This window comes from Lissotriton vulgaris, chromosome 10, assembly GCF_964263255.1.
Source record: "Lissotriton vulgaris chromosome 10, aLisVul1.2, whole genome shotgun sequence".
NCBI classification, from domain to species: Eukaryota; Metazoa; Chordata; class Amphibia; order Caudata; family Salamandridae; genus Lissotriton; species Lissotriton vulgaris.
This window is the reverse complement of record NC_141698.1, coordinates 910,073,766-910,094,070: the sequence shown is the minus strand read 5'-3', so window position 1 is coordinate 910,094,070 and position 20,305 is coordinate 910,073,766. Positions and strand designations below refer to the sequence as shown.

Below are 20,305 nucleotides of genomic sequence, written 5' to 3'. Positions count from 1 at the left end.
GAAGTCCATTCTGTGAAGGCAGAGCGCAGCCTACTGATTTGCAAGTGGGGCTGTGCCCAGCTCTGTCCCCCCATCCTGCCCATGATAGCCTATCCAGGCACACCTACTCTCTCTATTGTGTGGCTATCTTGGAGGAAAAAACTAAATCCAACTGCCAACTACAACCAGACATGTGACCCAGGGTCAGGCCATAGGAACAAAATAGCTAGGGTAGAAAAAAAGGCCTCCTTTTTAAAAGTGAAATCTTCATAAATTTAATTTAAAATCTGACTGGGGTTTTAAATTACACTTTCTGAAACACCAAACATGACATTTCTACCTGTTCCCAATTCAAAATGAACACTTGTAATATAATAAGGCAACCTAATGTTTTCCTATGAGAGAAGATCTTACACTAGTGAAAAACTAATTTGTGAGTGTTTCACTACCAGGATATGTAAAACTTAAAAGTACATGCCAATCTTTTAATTACAATGCACTCTACCTGGGGACTACCTTAGGGGTGATATCTATTTATTAAAAGGGAATTTTGGGGTTTGGCAAAGGGGTTATTTTACCAAGTCGAATTGATAGTTTAAAACTGTTTTCAGGCTGCAATGTCAGACCTGAGACATGTTTTAAGGGGTTACTGAAGTGGGTTGCACAATATGTGCTGCAGGCCCACTAGTAGCATTTCATTTAAAGGCCCTCAGTATATGGTATACCACTGTACTTGGGGCTTATAAGTAATTTAAACATGCCAATACGGTGTAAAACTATTTTACCATGTTTTAGGGAGTAAGCACAAGCACTTTAGCAGTGTTTAGCAGTGGTAAAGTTTATAACATCCTAAAGCAAGCAAAAATGAATTTAAAAAAGTGGGAGAGTGAAGGCAGAAAGTCTGGAGGAAGACCATCCTAAGGCGGACAGGTCTGTCATATAAGAAGTGCGGATTTGGAAAACTCTGCTCAAAGTTTGTGAATTGTAATTTGTAGTATTTTTTGTAGTAATGCAAAACACATTTAAAAGTGCAGTTTGAAAATCTGACCCTGAGTGTATCATCCCTGCTAAAATCTAACTCCTGCTCAGTATACCAAAAGGTAATACCTCTAGCTATATGGTTCTATTGATGTGCCCTGGCAGCCCATTATTATGTGACTATTGGATTTACAGTGATGATGGCTTTAGTACCAAACAATGCTATTTTGGAAGCATTGTGTCCGGGCTACACTACAATCACCATATCTAAACAGCAGAGGCAAACACCTAATTGTTTCTACTATGCTGCATAAACAGATTTTACTGTAAATGTTGATGTATTTTTGTTCATTAAAACTCATGTGTTAGAACATACACAAATATGTACATACACACATACTTACCTTAAATACACTTTGTGTTGTAAAGGCATGCTTGGTAAATGTATGTGTTTGGTAAAGGCATTATGTTGTGAAGGCAATGTGTGGTAGTGATGCGTGGTGGAGACATTACGTGGTAATGCCTGCGTAGTAAAGGCTGTTTCCCTTATTAATGTTGCCAAATGTTATACATTCGATTTTAGAGCTCAGCAGCTAAGATTCAATATTTTTCTATTTTGCATGTTATCACTTAAACCCCATTGTAATATTTCAATTATGGCTGACATCTATTTGTAACTTTCAGATTCTTAAAGGTTTAAATCTAACTGTGGAACCTGGAAAAACCATTGCTCTTGTTGGTTCCAGCGGCTGTGGAAAAAGTACCACGATTCAGCTGTTACAGAGATTTTACGATCCGCTGCAAGGAGAGGTACACTCTGTTCTAAAGTTATCAACCTGTAGTAATCTACAAACCCTTGCTTTCTTGATCATTTAAGCTGAGCTGTAAATGTCAGGTCATTTTATAATGCGTTATAGTCATGTGTAGTGACACAACTTAATTTTAAGGATCATAGGAAGGCTATCTGTGATGTAAAATGGTGAAGGAAGGCACCTGGTGTCATATATAAAGACGTTTTGGCCTTTAAAAGTCTGAATTATACATGGGGACCTTTTTTAACCCCTCCCCTGCTGATGACGGAACCACTCCGTCATCAGCTGCGGTGGCGCTGTGCTGATAACGGAGCGGTTCCGTCATGGCCCGGCCGCCGCGCCTGTGCGGCGCTGATTTCGCGCCTGCGCGGCGCGTTCTATTGAGCGGGGCGGGCCATGACGGAACCGCTCCGTCACGAGCACAGCTCAACCGCGGCTGGTGACGGAGCGGTTCTGTCACCAGCATGCGGCCGCCGCGCGGCCGCCCCGCCCTGTTAGTGCTGCAGCGGAATAGCCGCCGCAGCGAAAGGGTTAATGTCCAGAAAAACAAGTCTTTTTTTAAATGACTGCAAACTGTTTTTTTTACTGCAAGAGGTAAATGACTATGTTTCAAGTGCAACCTGCTCTAATATTAAATTTAATAAAGCATGTGGATGGATTACCAGCCATGCACTGCATCTACTCTTTAAGGTCTGGATGTACTATGATTTTGCATCCTTTTTGGCATTTACTAAGCAATGAAAAGGCACTTTGCATGGCTTTGCAGGGTTTAGTAAATACAAAGTAACAGAAGGCAGCACCTTGAGTTACTTTACTTCAGGTAGGCATCACATGGGTAGACAATGGGCATTTGCATTGATCCACCCATGTATTTTGACAGAAACATAGATATACAAAGACATGTGAACCTGGGTTTGCTCTAAAATGGTGCGCTTACCCGAGAGCAGTAGGAGAAGAAATATATTTATTTCTCCTTGTTACTTCCTCCGTCGATGTGTGCTGCATACTAAAGCTCACATATAAAGAGGAATATGTCTCTAGCAATGTTTTTTTCTGCAAGAAGCTGCCCCTTCTTGCATAAAAACAATCATGTCTGTAACACAGGCACCTTTACATTATGTTGCAGGTGTGACTGTATTGTTGCTAGGCAGCACACTGTGCACTAGTCCAAAAAAAGAGCAAAAATGTGCCATAACGTTCTGGTCTCTTCCTTTCACACGGTGCTGCACAGCTATCTCCCTAGCTGTGCCACACTGCATAAAATATCTCTAAGTGTCAGGTACACTCCAGACACACTACAAAAAATGTAGGGGCATATTACCAAGCATTAGTGATAATTATCGCTATGCTTGGTTAGTGGCTATTATTTTATCGCCGTGCATCGTCTATTTTTATCGCTTAGGAGCCTTGCTATTATCAAGGTTTATCTCCTAAGCAATAAAAATCGTCCGAAATGCATGAATATCGCTGAAAAGTCAGCAATATTCATGCATTAGCGAGCTAATGCTCTTAGCCATGTTATCCACCTTCCATTGGATAACATGGCTAAGAACTGCGCTGGGCAGGCGTTAGCTTTTGGAGATGTTCGCGCCTAGCGCGAATATTTCCAAAAGTAGGTAATAGGAGATAGCGATGTTAGCGACTGTTTCCAGTCGCTCACATCTTGGCACGCCCACTTTGCATGTCATTAGCGATAATTATCGCTGACATGCAAACTGGGCCCCAAGATGATCGCTAATTCCTACTAGCTGCCGCTAACTGGTGTTAGCGACAGCTAGGTAATAGGGCAATAAAATTATCGCTGCTGTAGCAGGAAAAATTCCCGCTAAAGCAGCGATAAGGCCCTTGGTAATATGCCCCGTAATTTGTTGTGAACAGCAAATTTGTATGCATAGCTTCATCTTGTTTCCTTTTATATTATATTGAAAACATTCAAAACAGTAAAGTCACAAAGATGTACAAAATATATTGGAATCTGATTTCGATATCTAACCTGTGGTGGAGGAGCGGAGGCAGTCGGGGACTGCCGCAACAGTGGTTTGTCTGCCGTATTACAAGTACGGCAGTTGGAACATTTTAGGACCGTGGTAACCGCCAGGGATCCATGATCCCTGGTGGTGGTGGTGTGAAGCCACAGTATACTTGGCGGTGCCGCTGCAGCCCCAACAAGCATACTATGAGTTCCCCCACTTAAGGCTGTGTTCACACCATGAAACTGCTGGTGGTGTTACGGCGGGATTTTTGATCTCTTATCTGAACCTCTGCTCCTGCTCTCTCATGGATCTTTGCAACCTATTTGATCTATACCATTGATATAGCCTCACTAATCCCCACAATGTGATTACGCAAATCAATATTATGATGATAGGTTTCAGTATGTACCAAATTAAACTCCTCCCTAGATTGGCAAACCAACCTCCAACTTTACCCATTCCATGACCCACTTTTTCCCACACATTCACCTGTGTCAGATCCTCAATCTCATGATGAATTTCAGTGATGTTCTGTATATGCTTCTCAAGAGGTTTTGAATTGCCTGGAATGTAAGTGCAACATTCCTGGACCTTCAAAGCCTTACATACTCCGCCCTCTTTGGCTAACAGAACGTCTAAAGCAAGTTGGTTCTGGAGAACCATTGCCCTTATCGATTGCATCTCTCCCTCCACCAGCATTAATGATCTAGCAGTACTGGCAGATAATCTATCTACAACTATTGCCAATCTCCTAATCTTGACATCATTCAGTATTAGCCCTAAAAGAGGGAACATGGCACCAAATGCGTCTCCAACTACCTCATCATTACTTACATCCCTTCTCCCTCTGGCTTGAGTTCTTCCCTCTATGATTTCTAGATCCTTCGCATGATATATTTTGGGGAAGACAATTGCTAGATAACATGATCCGTACCAATTATCCGGTAGTTTCACGTATGCATTTCTTCCACAGACAAAATATACATTCTGGATCACCTGCATTCCTTTCAAGAAATCCTTGGTATAGTATTCTATTTGAAAAGCATGTTCACAACTTACTTCTCCCACAAACACATTCTCATAGTAGGTTTTACCCCTGTATATTCATAGTTTTCCTCTTTGCACTCGATCTAAAGCTATTGGACCATTACTACCCTTCCTCTTGTGTGACTTTTCTTCCTCGGTCCAATCTGTTTTCCATTGGCCCGAAGCCTTTAGGATCTTCTGCCTCCTATATCGATCATCCACCTGCCCTATAAACTTTTTCTCAATTTCTGACACTTTACAGGTCAAATTATTTCTTCGGGCATATGAAGTATCTAGCGTTCTCCAAGGAATGAAAAATTTTCTTAATCGATCCTCACTCTTGTAATAGTCCAATTTATTCATATGCTTGTAGGCCGGGACCTCTGGTAAAACAGCGTCAAAGTTTGAAAAATAATACTCAAAGCTATCGCGTTCATTAAATATACTAAGCAACAAGCTACATGTGATTCCATAAGTCAGTGGAAGATGATGATACCTAATACCTTCGTCTACAGAGGCTGGCAATTGCATGCAGACGTAGCAGTCCTTTGCATCCATAGCATCGATATATTCATACAGTAATTTAGCATATGCATTTGATTTGAAATTTACCTGTGATTCATCTACGTGCAACCTACGAGCTTCTGCTGCTAGCAAAGCTTTATCTTTCTCTGTATTGTCCCCCTTTTTACCTGCAGTAGTAGGTCTCAATGTTACTACAACTTTTGCTTCTTTTGTTGCCTTCTCTTCATTTTCATGTCCCACTATATATGACACAGTAACTACTAGAACTATAAGGAAAATTACTCCCCCTAAAAGTGTGCCTACTATGCATTTTGCTTTGCGGTTCGGGTTGCCGGCCTCCATGATCTCAAGACAGTGTAGTTCTAATTTTCTGCCACAACTCAAAGTCTCTTTTCTTTGCTCCTTCAACAGTCTTCTTTGCTTATTCTGTCTTTTTGAACCACACCTGGAAGCTGACAATCCCTCTTGCAAGATCAATCTTTTGAATTATAGCAACAGACAACCCTAGCCCTTCTCCATCCACTAAATGAAAGAGTCCCTAAATTCCTTCTTCTTTCACTTGGCGCTAGGTTATCTTCTCAATCTTGTTTATTTACAAAGTCTTTAGCAGTCTGTAATCATACGTGTTCCAGCAGGTCTAACCACGTATTCTAAAATTTCTAAGCTAAGAATGATCTCCTTGAGTGCTGGTATCGTTGGACCAAAAGTTGGAAATTCTACTCTGTTTAAAACCAGTTCTCTTATTCTGCTCAGATAAGGAGGATTGGGGACAGTGAGAGTCAGCAACCCTTCGATCTCAAGTCCAGGTACCAACAACACCACTTCCAGTGTTATGATTGGGTCGGTACTGGTCACTGTCACTTCCCTCACCCTCCCGGATCTCCGTGCACTAGACATCTGCTGCTAGGTAGGTCCACTCAGGAGTGGCGTATCTTCTGCAGGACACGCGCACCCTCCTTGATCTTCTTGGACCCTCCTGTTCTTGATTCTGTGCACCTTCGTCCAGATCTGAGTCTTCGGATATAGGAGAAAGGGTTCTTCCTGGAGTTGGCTTCAAGCTCAGCCTCCTCTTCCTTTCAGGCCAACTAGCTTCTCCACGCCTTGTTCTCCTATTTCTTGTCCTCACACTCGATTCTTGATCACTTGTGGCTTGATCAGTGTCTGAGCCGTATTCAAAACAACTTTCTCCTTCTGTGCAACGTCAGTTTCACTGTCGTCCTGTCCTTCTTCCGCTTGATCTGACGCGCTCCCAGCTTCCTCCGACACCCCCACAGCTTGACTGATCCCCTCTAGTGGTTCATCGTCACCAGCTCGATTTTCATCTGTGAGAGGAGCTGTTTCTTCCAGGGGTGCTGGAACTCTTCGAGTGTGGGAGGCGTGTATCCAATTTGGCAGCCCTCCACACTTGACAGCAGTATTCGTTGTCAGAATTATCTGGTAGGGTCCTTTCCAGCGCACATCTAGGCAGTTCTTCCGGACGTGCTTCTTCACCACCACCCAGTCACCAGGGCACAGGTCGTGACATAGGTCTCTGGAAGATGGAATTTCAGCAGCCTGCACCTGAAGAGACACAGAATGAATGACATCAGAAAGTCCCTTGCAATAATCCAGGATCAGATCATCTGTGATATTCAACAAAGCTGCAGTTGGGACAGATGGAAGTCTCATTGCCCTCCCCATTAGAACCTCATGTGGGGAGAGACCTGTTCTCCTGTCTGGTGTGCTACGTATACTCATGAGTACCAATGGCAGGGCATCAGGCCAGCTTAAGGATGTCAATGAACACACTTTGGCCATTCGGGATTTTATCGTCCCATTAATCTGCTCCACGATTCCCGAAGCCTCTGGTCGATAGCTACAGTGCAACTTCTGATCAATATTTAATGCAGAGCAAAGCATCTTCACAACTTCACTGTTGAAATGTGTCCCTCTACCTGATTCCAAAGAGGTCGGCACCCCGAAGCGTGGTATTAACTCTCTAAGCAACAGTTTTGCTACTGTGAGTGTGACGCATCTGCGTGTAGGGTATGCCTCAACCCATCTGGAAAATATACATACAACCACCAGAACATACCTAAGACGGTTGCATTTTGGCATCTCAATAAAGTCTAATTGCATCCGGTTGAAAGGCCCACCAGACCTCCCAATGTGACTCAATGTAACTGGTGTCCTTTTCCCTACATTCAATTGCTGACATGTTACACACCTCTGACACACTGCTTCTCTAAACTTGGGGTTATAGCAAGTCTGCCTAAATACCCGCAGCATGGCATCTCTTCCCAAATCTACTGGACCGTGTATCTGACGTGCCATTGGACTCACTAATTCATTTGGTAATAATGCCCTTCCATCTGCTGAAATCCACAAATCCATTTAACTTTTTACACAACCTGCAGTTTCCCATGCCTTTTTCTCAAAATCTGATGCGTTCTCTTGCATGCCTTTTAAATCATCCCACGTATCAACTGTTTCTAGCATCATGTTTAACTCTGTCTTTTCCTGTGTCCCTCCCACTTCCACTTCTGTGAAAGAGTATCCTTGCTCTGCGCAGTAGCGAGCAACCTCATCGGCGTACCTGTTTCCTTGGGACACAAAATCCGTGCCTTTGGTATGGGCTACGCATTTGACAACGGCAATTGCTGCCGGACCTTGTAACGCTTCTAACAATAGTCGCACAAACTCCCCATTTCGTATAGGTGAACCTGAGGAGGTCATGTAACCTCTCTGAGACCACAATTGCCCAAAGTATTGAACTATACCGAAACCATATTGGCTATCCGTGTAAATGGTGACTCGAATTTTGCTACCTGCTAAACAGGCACGTGTCAATGCAATGAGTTCAGCTACCTGAGCGGAGTGTACTCCTTCCAGGCAAGCGGCTTCCACAACTCCAGTAATGGTGCAAACAGCATAAGCTGCTCTCAACTAGCCAGTATTGTCCCTTACACATGAGCCATCAACAAAGAAAATTTCATCAGGGTCGGTCAACGGCTCATCCACAATATCTGGTCTTGGCTTGGTGCATAGTTCAGTCACATCAAGGCAATCGTGATTTTCACATTCCTCGTCTTCTATATCATTAGAGAGTGGCATCAAAGTGGCAGGATTCAAAACAGAGCACCTCTTAAGGGTCACGTTCTCCACAGCAAGAATAACTTGCTCGTAGGGCGTGAGCCTATTATTGGTCAAGTGCTGTGTCTTGGTCCTGGTCATTAACAGTTCCACAGAATGAGGTACATACACCACTAATTGATGTCCCATTACAATACTTTCACACCTCTCAATGCTGACACACGTTGCAGCAACGGATTTGAGACATCCGGGCAACGCTGCGGCTACAGGGTCTAAGGTAGCCGAAAAATATGCAACTGGTCTATGGGCATTTCCATGAATTTGTGCTAGGACTGACAAAGCACAACCTTTCCTTTCGCAACAGTAAAGTAAAAATGGTTTTTCGTAATCTGGCATTCCCAAAGCTGGAGCACGACACAAGTCCTCTCTCAGCTGTAGGAACGACATCAAACAATCCTTGTCCCATGGTACCGGATCACTCACCTCCTTGTGCGTCAGTTTTTGTAAGGGTTTTGCTTTCAGGGAAAAGTTAGCTATCCACTGTCGGCAATAACCAACCATTCCTAGGAACATCCTGACCTCTCTTTGTGTCGTAGGCGAATTCATCTTTATGATCGCCTCTATCCTGTCTGGTGACACCTTCCGTTTTCCTTTTTCAATTCGGTGACCCAAGTACTGTACTTCTGTCAGACAGTACTGTAATTTGCTCGGAGACACCTTATGTCCATTTTCAGCTAAATGGTTCAGCAAGGTGATGGTGTCTATCTTACAAGCTTCCTCTGTTTCTGACGCAACAAGTAGGTCGTCTATGTACCAAACTAGAACCAAGTTCTGTGGTAGTACTAGACTTTCAAGATTTTTCTTCAGCAGCTGGTTGAAAATCGATGGGCTTTCTGTATACCCCTGTGGGATACGACACCATGTTAAGACGCGATTTTCCAGCTTAAATGCGAAAAGAAACTGGCTCTCCTCATCTAATGGAATTGAAAAGAAAGCCTGACAAAGGTCTATCACTGTGAACCACTCGGCTTGGAATGGTATCTGAAACAATATCACTGATGGATTCGGTACCACTGGACAACATGAAACAACTATGTTGTTAACCTTTCGGAGATCCTGTACTATTCTGAATTTCCCGCTAGGTTTCTGCAAACCCATAATCGGGGAGTTGCATGGACTACCCACGATTTCCTTCAGTATTCCCTGCTTAATCATGGAGTTGATCACGGGTTTTATTCCTGCAATCGTCTCCGGGGTCAATTTATATTGAGGCGTTCTTGGATATTCAACATTTGGTTTTATCATGATTTTCACTGGTTCTACTCCTTTAATCAATCCTATCTCTTCTCCAGTGAAATCCCAAACTTCAGATGACACAGTATCCCTTAAATCCCAAGGGAGCTCTTCCACCGTCAGCGTAGGATACAGTTCTACACATACTTTTGAATTTGCAACTTTAAAGGTGGCATCGTCATCGTTAGTCTGTACCTCTACTCCCTGAGGCGTGCAGTATATTGTGCAATTTAGTTTGCACAATAAGTCTCTTCCTAACAGACACACAGGGCTAGAATCACATACTACAAACTGATGTTCATCGCTGTATTTTCCTATTCTCACTAGCACTGGTTCCGTCAAAGGGTTAGTCATTCTCCTAATTGCGACTCCTACCACTTGAATTGTTTCCCCCGACATTGGCAGATCTGGAACCACTGCTGATCTCAAAGTTGACGGAGTAGCTCCCGTATCTACCAAAAATGTCGTAGGGCACCCTGCCACCTCAGCCTCAACAAACGGTCCCCTTTGGTCCACCTCTAGAACTGCCCCGAGGGTACAGTCCTCCTCTCTACTCACTCGCCGTCCAGTTAGTGGATCAACGTAGTAACACTCTTCTCCTCCTACTAAAAGAGGCATTTGTCTATAGATGTTTCCCCCTGTCGCAATCTTTGGTGGTTGAGGGAACTGGGCTCGAGGAGCCAATGTCCCCCCTTTGACCACCTTACCCTTAGGTACTGTCACCCCTTGTACTGGAACGGTCTGAACTTCTTCCTCCTCTTCTTCCAGTTCTCCGTTTTTAGGATTATAGGGACACTCCCGTTTCCATTTTTTTTTTAAAAATCTTTTTATTGAGAGGTTTTTTTTTTTTTTTTACTGTTACATACAGGGCACGGCAATATTACTGGCAAAATAAATCACATTGAGAGAAGAAAAGGAAAAATAAAATGCAAATAAAACAGCAACAATAATAAAAGGCGCAACACCCAGTTGAAAAAAAAACATAATCAAAACTAAGAAATAGCAGTCCAAATTCTGAAAACATAAATCTAATCAAGCAAAGTTTCCATTCTATAATATTTTCATAGCTTCACTTATTTACAATTATATCCTATCAGCTGTCTCCCTCCTTCCATCGTGTAATGGGACCCCATATTAACTTACCCAACTTCCTTCCCCTTTTTCCTTTCCGTGCATAGATCTCTTTCTCAACATTATAAGTTGTTATTAATTTGGCCAACCAATTATGAAAAGTGGGTGGGATAGGGTCAATCCATGCAGAGGCTATTCATAGTCTCATAACTGATAATGCTACAAATAAAAATTCCCTCCCGCTTGATAATTGTTCATCCTCCACATTTACTCCTAGTAATATTGTTCCGGGAGTTAACACAATTTCAGTTCCTAAAATATTATTTATGAAACCTTCAATATCTTTTTTAAGTAAATATAGATGAGGGCACTTTGCAAATACATGTTTTAAATCAGCTTCCAGGCTTCCACACCTATAACACTTAATACCCACAGTACCTCCCCATTGTGCTATTTTTGCAGGGGTATAGTATAAATGATACAGCGTTTTATAATGTTGCGCCTGCAATGGTGCCGAGCATAACAAAGAATATCCCTTTTCTAAAGAGATGCTAAAGCTTTCCCTGCTGATGTTAAGATTATCTTTCCATTTTTCATTCCATTTTTCATAATCATCCTGCTTTGATTTTATCAGTTGAGCATAAAACCTCTTGATAGTACAATCTTCCCCTAATTGAATCACTTCCATAATCGGATCGCGCCTGAAACCCAGAGCACCCCCCTTTTTATTCAACAGGAAGCTCCTAATTTGTAAGTATTTAAAAAATTGCCTGGTGTCTAGCTTAAATCTAGCCTGTAATTCTGAGAATTTAAAAAACCCCTGTTCCCCCATTACATCCCCTATACTTCTAATTCCCTTATTTTCCCACTCAATAAATGTGGAACCCGAGAAAATCTCTTGTGGAAGATTTGGGTTATCTGAAAGTCTGGTGTATACATTATATTTCCCCAAGCCTTCTCTTTTAACAAAACTTTTCCAAATTGTACATGCTGCTATAAGCGTCTTAAACTTTGTCCTTGTATAGTAACTTGCCTCTGTAAACTTCAAAAACGCATTCTCCACTTCTATTCCCAAGGTTAGTCCATAAATTGCCAGTGTTCCAAATTCGCTCCAACCTTCTGATTCTGCCCCTCCAACAAGCCAGTCATATTTTGAAGAGCTGCTGACCAATAATAAAGCTTTAAATCTGGTACTCCTCAGCCTCCCCTCTCTCTCGGAAGTGTCATGAATCTGAGGGCTCTTCCAGTTTTCCCCTTTGCCCAGATGAATCTATTGATTATATGCTCTAATTTTTTAAATAATTTGACATCAAATAACAAAGGTATAGCTCTGAATAGATATAAAAATTTTGGGAGAACCATAATTTTTATTATATTCGTCCGCCCCACAATTGACATGTGAAAGTTGTCCCTTTCTCTTTTATTATATTCGTCCGCCCCACAATTGACATGTGCAAGTTGTCCCTTTCTCCACTTTCTTAATTAAGGGGGTAGTATTCTTCTCTACTAACAAATCCACATCTGCCAAAATTATTACCCCTAAGTATATGCCTGCCTGCATCATTCGGTTATCTGTACAGATAGTATACGAGTTTTTAATTATCTGTGTTTTAGATGTATTTAATTTATAACCCAATATCTTTCCAAACTTCATCGCCTCAATTTCCAAATACTCTATAGATTCAGTAGGATTAGGAGTGATTACAGTGATATCGTCTGCATAGGCTAAGATTTTACAGTGCCCGATGAGTGTTGTTAGAGGTGTGATCATCTCAGACGCCTCTATTCTACGGATTAGTGGGTCCATATATATAGCAAACAAAAGCGGTGAACAGGGGCACCCCTGTCTTGTACCCCTTTTTATTCAAAATTGCCCCGTATTCCCAGCATTCACACGTAGAGTTGCTACCGGATTTAAATATAGAATCTGTATTGCTTAAGATATCCCTGTTTAATACCTGTTCTTTCTAAAGCATACCAAAGATAATCCCAGGAGACCCGATCAAATGCTTTTTCTGCATCGAGTAACATTACTGCCATCGGGTCTCCTGTGACTGATGTAACATCAAATAGAGTTATTACTTTACGTATGTGGTGAGTCGTTCCTATTCCCGGTACAAAACCATGTTGAGCACTACTAACTATTTTGTGGATTACTCTGGCAAGTCTTAATGCTAATGCCTTGGAAAACACTTTCACGTCTGCATTCATTAAGGTGATAGGCCTATAAGATCCTGGTTCCTCCGGATTTTTTCCTTTTTTTAGTATTACTACCACCTCGGCACTCCCCCATGATTTGGGTGCTGATTTACCCAACTGTGCCTGTTGCATAATCTTTATTAGCTCTTCTTCCAAAATATTCCAAAACACTTTATAAAACTCTATAGGTATTTGGTCAGGGCCCGCTGCCTTACCTGAGGGAAGTTTCCATACTGCCTCCTTAATTTCCTCTGTCTGCAAAACCACCTCTAAACCATCTGCGTCATCCTCCTCCAATATATCCACCGGGATCTCTTGAAGATACTCTTTCATATCCTCTTTATCTCTCCGGGTGTCTCGCCCCGCTAGTTCGTCATCATATAGCTTCTCATAAAAAGTCCTAAATACTTCCCTTATTTCATTAGACTCTGTATACGCCCTACCTGATGTATCCCTAATCTCTCTCACTGTTCCCACCACTTCTTGTTGCCTTGTCCGGGTAGCCAAGATGCTCCCTGCTGACTCACTCAGTTCATAGCACTTCTCCCTTTTAGTAGTGTATATTTTCGCTGCTTTGCTGGCTATATCACTCTCTGCCTCGCCTTTTGCTTTCACTAATTCTATCAAGGCATTATCCATTTGACTCCCAGTCAAAACACATTTTTCTAAATTCTCCTCTGCCTTGAGTACCTTTTTGGACAGCTCTAAATTCCTCAACTGCATCTGTTTCCGTTTATAAGAATTATAGCTCCTCGTTTTCCCCCGTACCTCTGCTTTAAAAGTGTCCCAGACCACCCCCAATTCCGCGCTATCCCTGTTAAAGAAAAAAATATCGCTAATCCATTTATTCATATGTTCTATATATTTATCCTCTTTTAACAACCCTCTTTCAAAAGTCCAATTTGTATATTGTCTAACATTTGTTTTTGTTACTGTTGTAAGTACTAAAGGATTATGATTGCTAAGGATCCGTGGCAGCCTTTCAATATTTGTATTCGATATGGTAGTACTTGAAACAAAAAAATAATCCAATCTTGAACACGTTCGATGTGGGGCTGAGTAATATGTAAAACCTTTGTTATCCAATCTCTTTTTCCCCCATACATCTGAGAGAGCATTGTTTAAGACTAACCTATGTAGTGCCTGATTAACTCTCCTTTTCCGACCTTTATATTTTCCAAAAGAGCCCAATCCTAATCCATCTGCTCCATTTATATTAAGATCACCTGCCAAAATAATTTTCGGTGCCCAGGTAGCCAACTCCACATCTAAGAATTGAAAGATTTCGGGGTCATCCTTGGTTGAACCATAAACAGTTACAAGTGTTGTCCTCTCCCCATCTATATAACACTCAACCATGGCCCATCTACCCCATTTATCCTGTGCTTTCTTCCTAGTCAAGGTATTTTTATTTCTAGCTAAAATAGCTACCCCTCTTTTTTTAACCCCTTGGCTTGAATCGACTAATAAATGGAAGCCTAAATGACTAAGGAAATATGCTTGTGTAGCCATAACATGTGTTTCTTGGATACATACAAAATCCACATTCATTTGTTTTAAGGCTACTGATATTTTTGATCTTTTTTGAGCATCATTTAAACAACATACATTCCATGTTACACACCTAACTCCCATAGCTTAATTTATCATATAACTTTTCCCATCTCCAGTCTCGTATGCACCCTAGCCATCTTGTTGTACAAAATTTTATCAACTCTCTAGGAACATTATTTCTTATCTTTCTTCCTTCAGATTTTCTCCTCCCTGTCCATTCTCCTGTTTCTGCTGTTGCCCTTTCTAAAATACATCTCTCTCTTATGTGTCCTGCCGTGTCCTGTACCCCCCTAACTCCCCCCCAGTTCCCTCTTCCCCCTCCCCCCCTCCCTTACTGGCAAATAGGTCAATCCTGACCTATGTGTGACACTCGCGTTTCCAATGTCCCACCTGGTGACACTGGAGACACTTTGTCGTCCTTTTCAAGGTAAGAAGTTCTACTTTAGGTCTCGGATTTTCCTCATTGTCCCTATTCTGATTATTTGATCTCCTTCCCATCGTCCCTGTTCCCTGTTGCTGCTGTCCACCCTTTCCAGCTGACTGCATCTGAACCATCATCAACTTCTCCTTAAGTTTCTTTGCTTTAAAATCTATTTCATCACTGCAATACCTTGCGTATCTCAAAATTTCATCCAATGGTTTGTTTTGCCAGCAAATTAAGTGTTGCTGAATCATCAAACAAATATCAGGTCTCAACCCCAAAACGAATTTCGATACAAACTGTCATATGTCTTTGGGATCCATTACATCTAATCCACTGTATTGTTTGAACGTTTTCAGCAATCGCTCATAAAATTCATGGACTGTCTCCTTGGGTTCCTGTCTAGTTCGGTCTATTTTCACCCAATCTATATCCTGCGGTGGCACCTTCTCTTTCAGCCATGTCATCACCCTTTCATATTTTTCCATTACTCTTTCTGACGGTCCATTAGTATGAGCATCTCTTACTGGTTCAGCTGTGGGCCATTCGACACTAACTTTGCATGCTGTCCACAAGTCTCCTGGGACCACAATATCAAATAAGGTGTTCAAATCAATCCACAGTACTTTAGAGATTTTCACAAACCTCTCTACCTGTTTGTACCACTCTACAGGATTCTCTCTTAACTTTGGAAATGAATTGGTAAACGCAGCCAAATCTCCCCTACTCCAGGGCACATGTACATAACTCCCATTCGCTATTTCTCGCAAAGGGTATGCCTCCATCCGCAGTGGTCCTCCCTCCGGGGACATCACAATCGCGCTCCGCCTGACAGTCCCTTTCTTGGACCACCTTTCTTCCCATTTATCCAGATCTCTCCATGCCCTTATTACTGTGATCAGTTCCCTAATGTGTGTTTTTAATCCAATTGTCCTCCTCTCATCAAGGTCCTGATCTGAATAATCCAACCTATGGTTACCCTGTAATACCTTTGTTCTCGACAAGTCTACCATATACTTGTCTTCCAGTTCAGATAATTTCTCGTGAATTGCTCTCACCTTCCGAGTAATATCCTTTGCTATAAACAGCACCTCATCTTGCTCGTACATGTCAATCCTTTCTAAAGGCAACGTACCATCTATTATCTCGTCCAGGTCAGATTTCAAACTAGTCACATCGAGCCTTTTTGCCTTTATCACAGCTTTCAGTGTGTTGTCTCTAGAGAGACTAACCAACAAAAATTAATACAGAGTTCCCCGGGCAAAGTCAGCTAAATGACTGGCATTAGCCTCTCTCATCGAGTCAGGCAGAAAGGGTGAGTGTTGTGAACCCTTTTCGGAATTTGTAGGGATACCTCACACAGCTCACCGGTTGGACTACATTTGTAATCCCACCCGGTGATCGTCCAGCGTCATCATCGGTATCCTGCCCCTGCGACAGACTGGCGGTGCAATGCCTGTCGGGCAACAACAGATGTTGCACTTTGGCGGGGATCTTCTATTCCTTCGCCAAAGGGTGTGTGGGTGTAAGGGGCCTAAAAAAGGAGGGGTTTGTGGTTGTGCAAAAGTGAGCGTGGGTGAGATTAAAAAAAGTCAGTAGAGTCCAAAAAGATAGACTTTTAATGGTATGGCTCACTGCTTTATTAAAATAATAAGGGGTATAGAGGCGGAACAATCAAGGTAGTCGAGCCTCATTCAACCCTTAGTGAGTCAATGGTCAACATGTTTCTCGCCAAGAAGGCAATTCGTCAGGACCAAAAAATGTAAATAGTGCTCATATAATTGCAGGGGATCCCTCAGTGATCAGAGGGATCCAGTATACGACCTGGTGTGTGTCGTATGGCAATCCTTCGTCAGGGCCCTTCCCAGAACTGAATGGGAGAGAGGAGAAGAAGGGTGTCATCAGAAGATTCTTTGTATATCTCTGTATCCCTCGGTGGAACTTACATGCACCTTTAACATGCTAGTATGGTGTAGCGAGGTGTCGATGGGTCTCTAGAGGCCCCATCGTGAAGAGATATGAGAGTGAGAGAGAGGCAGAAAGCCATTGTGAAGAACGTGGAAAACTCGCGTTCTGTGACTGTTAGGAGTATACAGTGGGTGGGCATGCCTGTGGTCTGCCCTAGAAAATGGCATGCACAATAGTATCAGACACATTTAGCTGGAACTCTTCATGCGATAAAAATCTTGTGATATCAAAGGCTGTCACTAAGCCAGTAGCATGTATGGTTGCAAGCAGTATTTAAGACAACATTTGTGGAGAGAAAAACAATATTTAAACATATCCTTGAACAATTCAAAGATAAACACTAGATGGCGTCAGTGTGTTGCAGGAGACTTAACCTTAACGTGAACCATAAAACATGCCAGGATATTATAGTGTTAATGAACCCAGTTATGACCTTACCCGTATTCTTTACTAGGGAAGCTCCCTCGCGCTGACCTGGTGGGGCCAGAACTTGGTGTGAAACACCTGAAAGGAGTAAGTATTGCCGCCGGGTTAGGGGCTGGGCGGTCAGCGCGTCTTACCATTTTCCCGCTTAGAGCTCGGTCCCTGCCGCGGCGATCAGAAGGGAACGCACGCGGAGGGTGTAACATGGAGCATTTCGCCTTACCTGGTAGTTCTTGGCAGAGGGCGTCTAGGCACCTACCCCTCCCACTTCGGACGATACCGCAGGACAGCCGGTGGAGCTGCAACGTCCCGAGGACTCTGTTTAAGACCGAGGAGTGCGGCCATTAGAGTGGGCGTGTTCAGGGCGTGTTGCTAGGCAACGGAATGCCGTGAGTGAACATCGAAGATTCCCTCTCTAGAGAGCCCATCTACGTCTCTCCCATCACAGCTCTGAGTCCTACGTCTGGGCTCAGGCGTGTTATGGGGAGTCCTCCCATGCTCCCATCTCTCCAGGTCCCATGCAGTTCCATCTCCTCTTGGTGTATGGTGAAACACTGCTCGATTCCCCATAATCCCACATCTCCCATTCTGCCTGGTGCCTCTAGATGCATGATAAGACACTCCATTATTCCCCATGCTTTCGCAACTCCCCTGCTGTCCATGATCGCTCGACGCAGGGCAAGGCCCTTCACGGCTCCCCATGTTCCCGCGATCCTGCTCCTGCCCATGATCGCTTGACGCATGGTGAGACACCTCGTGGCTCCCCATGTTCCCGCGATTCCAATGCTGTCTGATATCGCCAGGTGCATAGTGAGTGCACTTAAAGCTATCCCTGTACTCTTGCGTCCTTCGGTCTCCCTCACTGTAAATGAGACGAGACACCCCTCCACACTCTGTACTTCTACCTTCTTGCTCCTGCCTACTTCCACCATGGATATGACGGGTAGCTCCTCTACTCTCCGGACTCTTATCGTCCCACTCCTGACCGGTTTCGCTAGCCCCACCCTGAGACAATGTCCCATCGCCTCGACCTCCACATTCAGCTTCCGCTCTTGATCTGTTACTCTGTGTTCCTGTGGCAGCATCCCATTCCCTCAAGTCAGCCCTCAACTCCTTAAAGGATTTCGGCCGTGGTCCTCTCAGATCCATCGGTCCTCTCTGACCCCCCTGATCTGTTATGGGATCCACTGCTAAATCCAATGGGGTGCTCCATTCTCTCGGTCCTGGCAATTGCCTCCGGGCATTTGTCATGTTGTTCCACCTTTCCATTTCTGCTCTTTCTCTGTCTAGCCGTACCTGTTCCTCCTCTCGCACTTTCTCTGGGTTATAAATCGATACTATAGGGCCTATGGTAACGGGTACTTGAAGAGCATCTGGCAATTGATAAGACTCAACACTCTCCGTTGCTGGCACCTTCTGCACCACAAACCTTCTGACTACTCTCTGTACTGGATTAGGTTAAGGTGTTTCCTCACCTTTGGTGGGTTCCCAATCCGTTATAGGGAGTGGTCTATTCTCCCCTATGCCAACCCTATCTTCCCTTGGGAGCTCGATACCTTCCATCTCTCTATTGTACGGAGGCGGTCTATCTATCAACAACCTATTTATTAGGCTATCCTCTGTCTCGCTCTCGTTATCCTCCTCTGGCGTTCTCTTTTCTCCTGTAACCTCTATTACTGGGTACAACTTATCCACTTCAATAGTCTGCACCCTCCATTTCTTGCTTTCCGCATCCCATTTAGCATCTTGTACTGCTCTTACCGATCGTCTCACTCTTTCTTGACGTCTGTTCTGATTCCTGTCATGCGCCGCCCTAATCCACGCATTAAGGGCTTCAAACTGTGTTGGTCTAGGCAAAGGTCTCAATGAAGACATAACTGCTTTTAGCTGGTGCAACACTTCTAATCTAAACGTTCCGTACTTCGTAAAAGTCAGTTCCTCGTTCCCTTCTGTAATCTTACTCCAAGTACTAAGCCACAGTATAGCATGCAACCCAACATTCGTAGCCATATAATGAGCTGGTGTACTCTCTGGCGGGGCCTCTTCCCCGTAATACGATTCTCTCCTTTTTCTCTTAAAGATCGCTCTAAAACATTTAAAACACTTCATGTTCGAAATCTACAAGATTTTCCTATTTCCCTGCGTTCGTTGTCAGAGCTCCAAGTATTACCTGATATGTAATCACCTTGGCTTGTACTTGCGCGGGAGCAGAGATGATTCAGGCTCAGGAACTAGATGCTAGTACCCGAATCCCAAGAGACGATGCCGGCAGGTCTATAAGAACCTCCCTACATCATCCTCCGGGAAGGGGGTGTGGATAAAATAACAAACAGAGAAGAGACTGGTCCGGAAAGTTTCCTCAGACAACTTCCTTCAGGATGTCTGCGTATTAGAAACCTGTAAGAGGAGCACACCATTAGTTTTCCCTCCTAAACTACTCTGACTCTGATGTTCTCGGGTTCTACTTTAACTCACTTAATATTTTCCTGGACCTTGCTTCTCTTCTATGGGATATGGTTTTTCTCGTCTAGTTAGTCATTACTGTATGGGGAGACAAGAGCGAATGGGTTAATTCCTTACTAATACTATTCTGTGGTCACCCCTGAGCCAATTTCCTTTAACATACTTACTTGGCTAACTAATCGAGGACGCTGCTTAGGGGGTTCTGTAAAGTTGCTCAGAGTTGGAAACCTGGAACAAGTCTTTACTTATAGATAGTCTTTACACTAGCAATTGACTCAAGGAGGAATGTTCTGGTAATCCTTCTTTCCCGCTTATTTCATACAAAGTTCAGGAAATGATTTCTCTTTTCTCTTTTCGCTCAATGTTCAAGAAATAGGTTTCTCGTTTCTCTTTTCACTCAATGTTCAAGAAATAGATTTCTCGTTTCTCTTTTCACTCAATGTTCAAGAAATAGATTTCTCTTTGTCACACAGGTTCTAGAAGTTCGAGTTATGCACTTGACAATGTAAACTACGTCACTACGAATATCTTCAGTTTGGCCAAACACT

The 20,305-nt window shown here is 43.1% G+C and overlaps 1 protein-coding gene across 2 annotated transcripts in view; it reads left to right on the top strand.

Moving 5' to 3' along the window:
- Positions 1–20,305, top strand: part of LOC147688996 (ATP-dependent translocase ABCB1-like) — a 684,547-nt gene that overhangs the window by 246,124 nt on the left and 418,118 nt on the right. For both annotated transcript variants that reach the window (XM_086941883.1, XM_086941882.1), the window contains exon 10: positions 1,642–1,767. In XM_086941883.1, the coding sequence (XP_086798009.1) occupies positions 1,642–1,767 (126 nt within the window). The remainder of the gene's footprint in view (positions 1–1,641; positions 1,768–20,305) is intronic.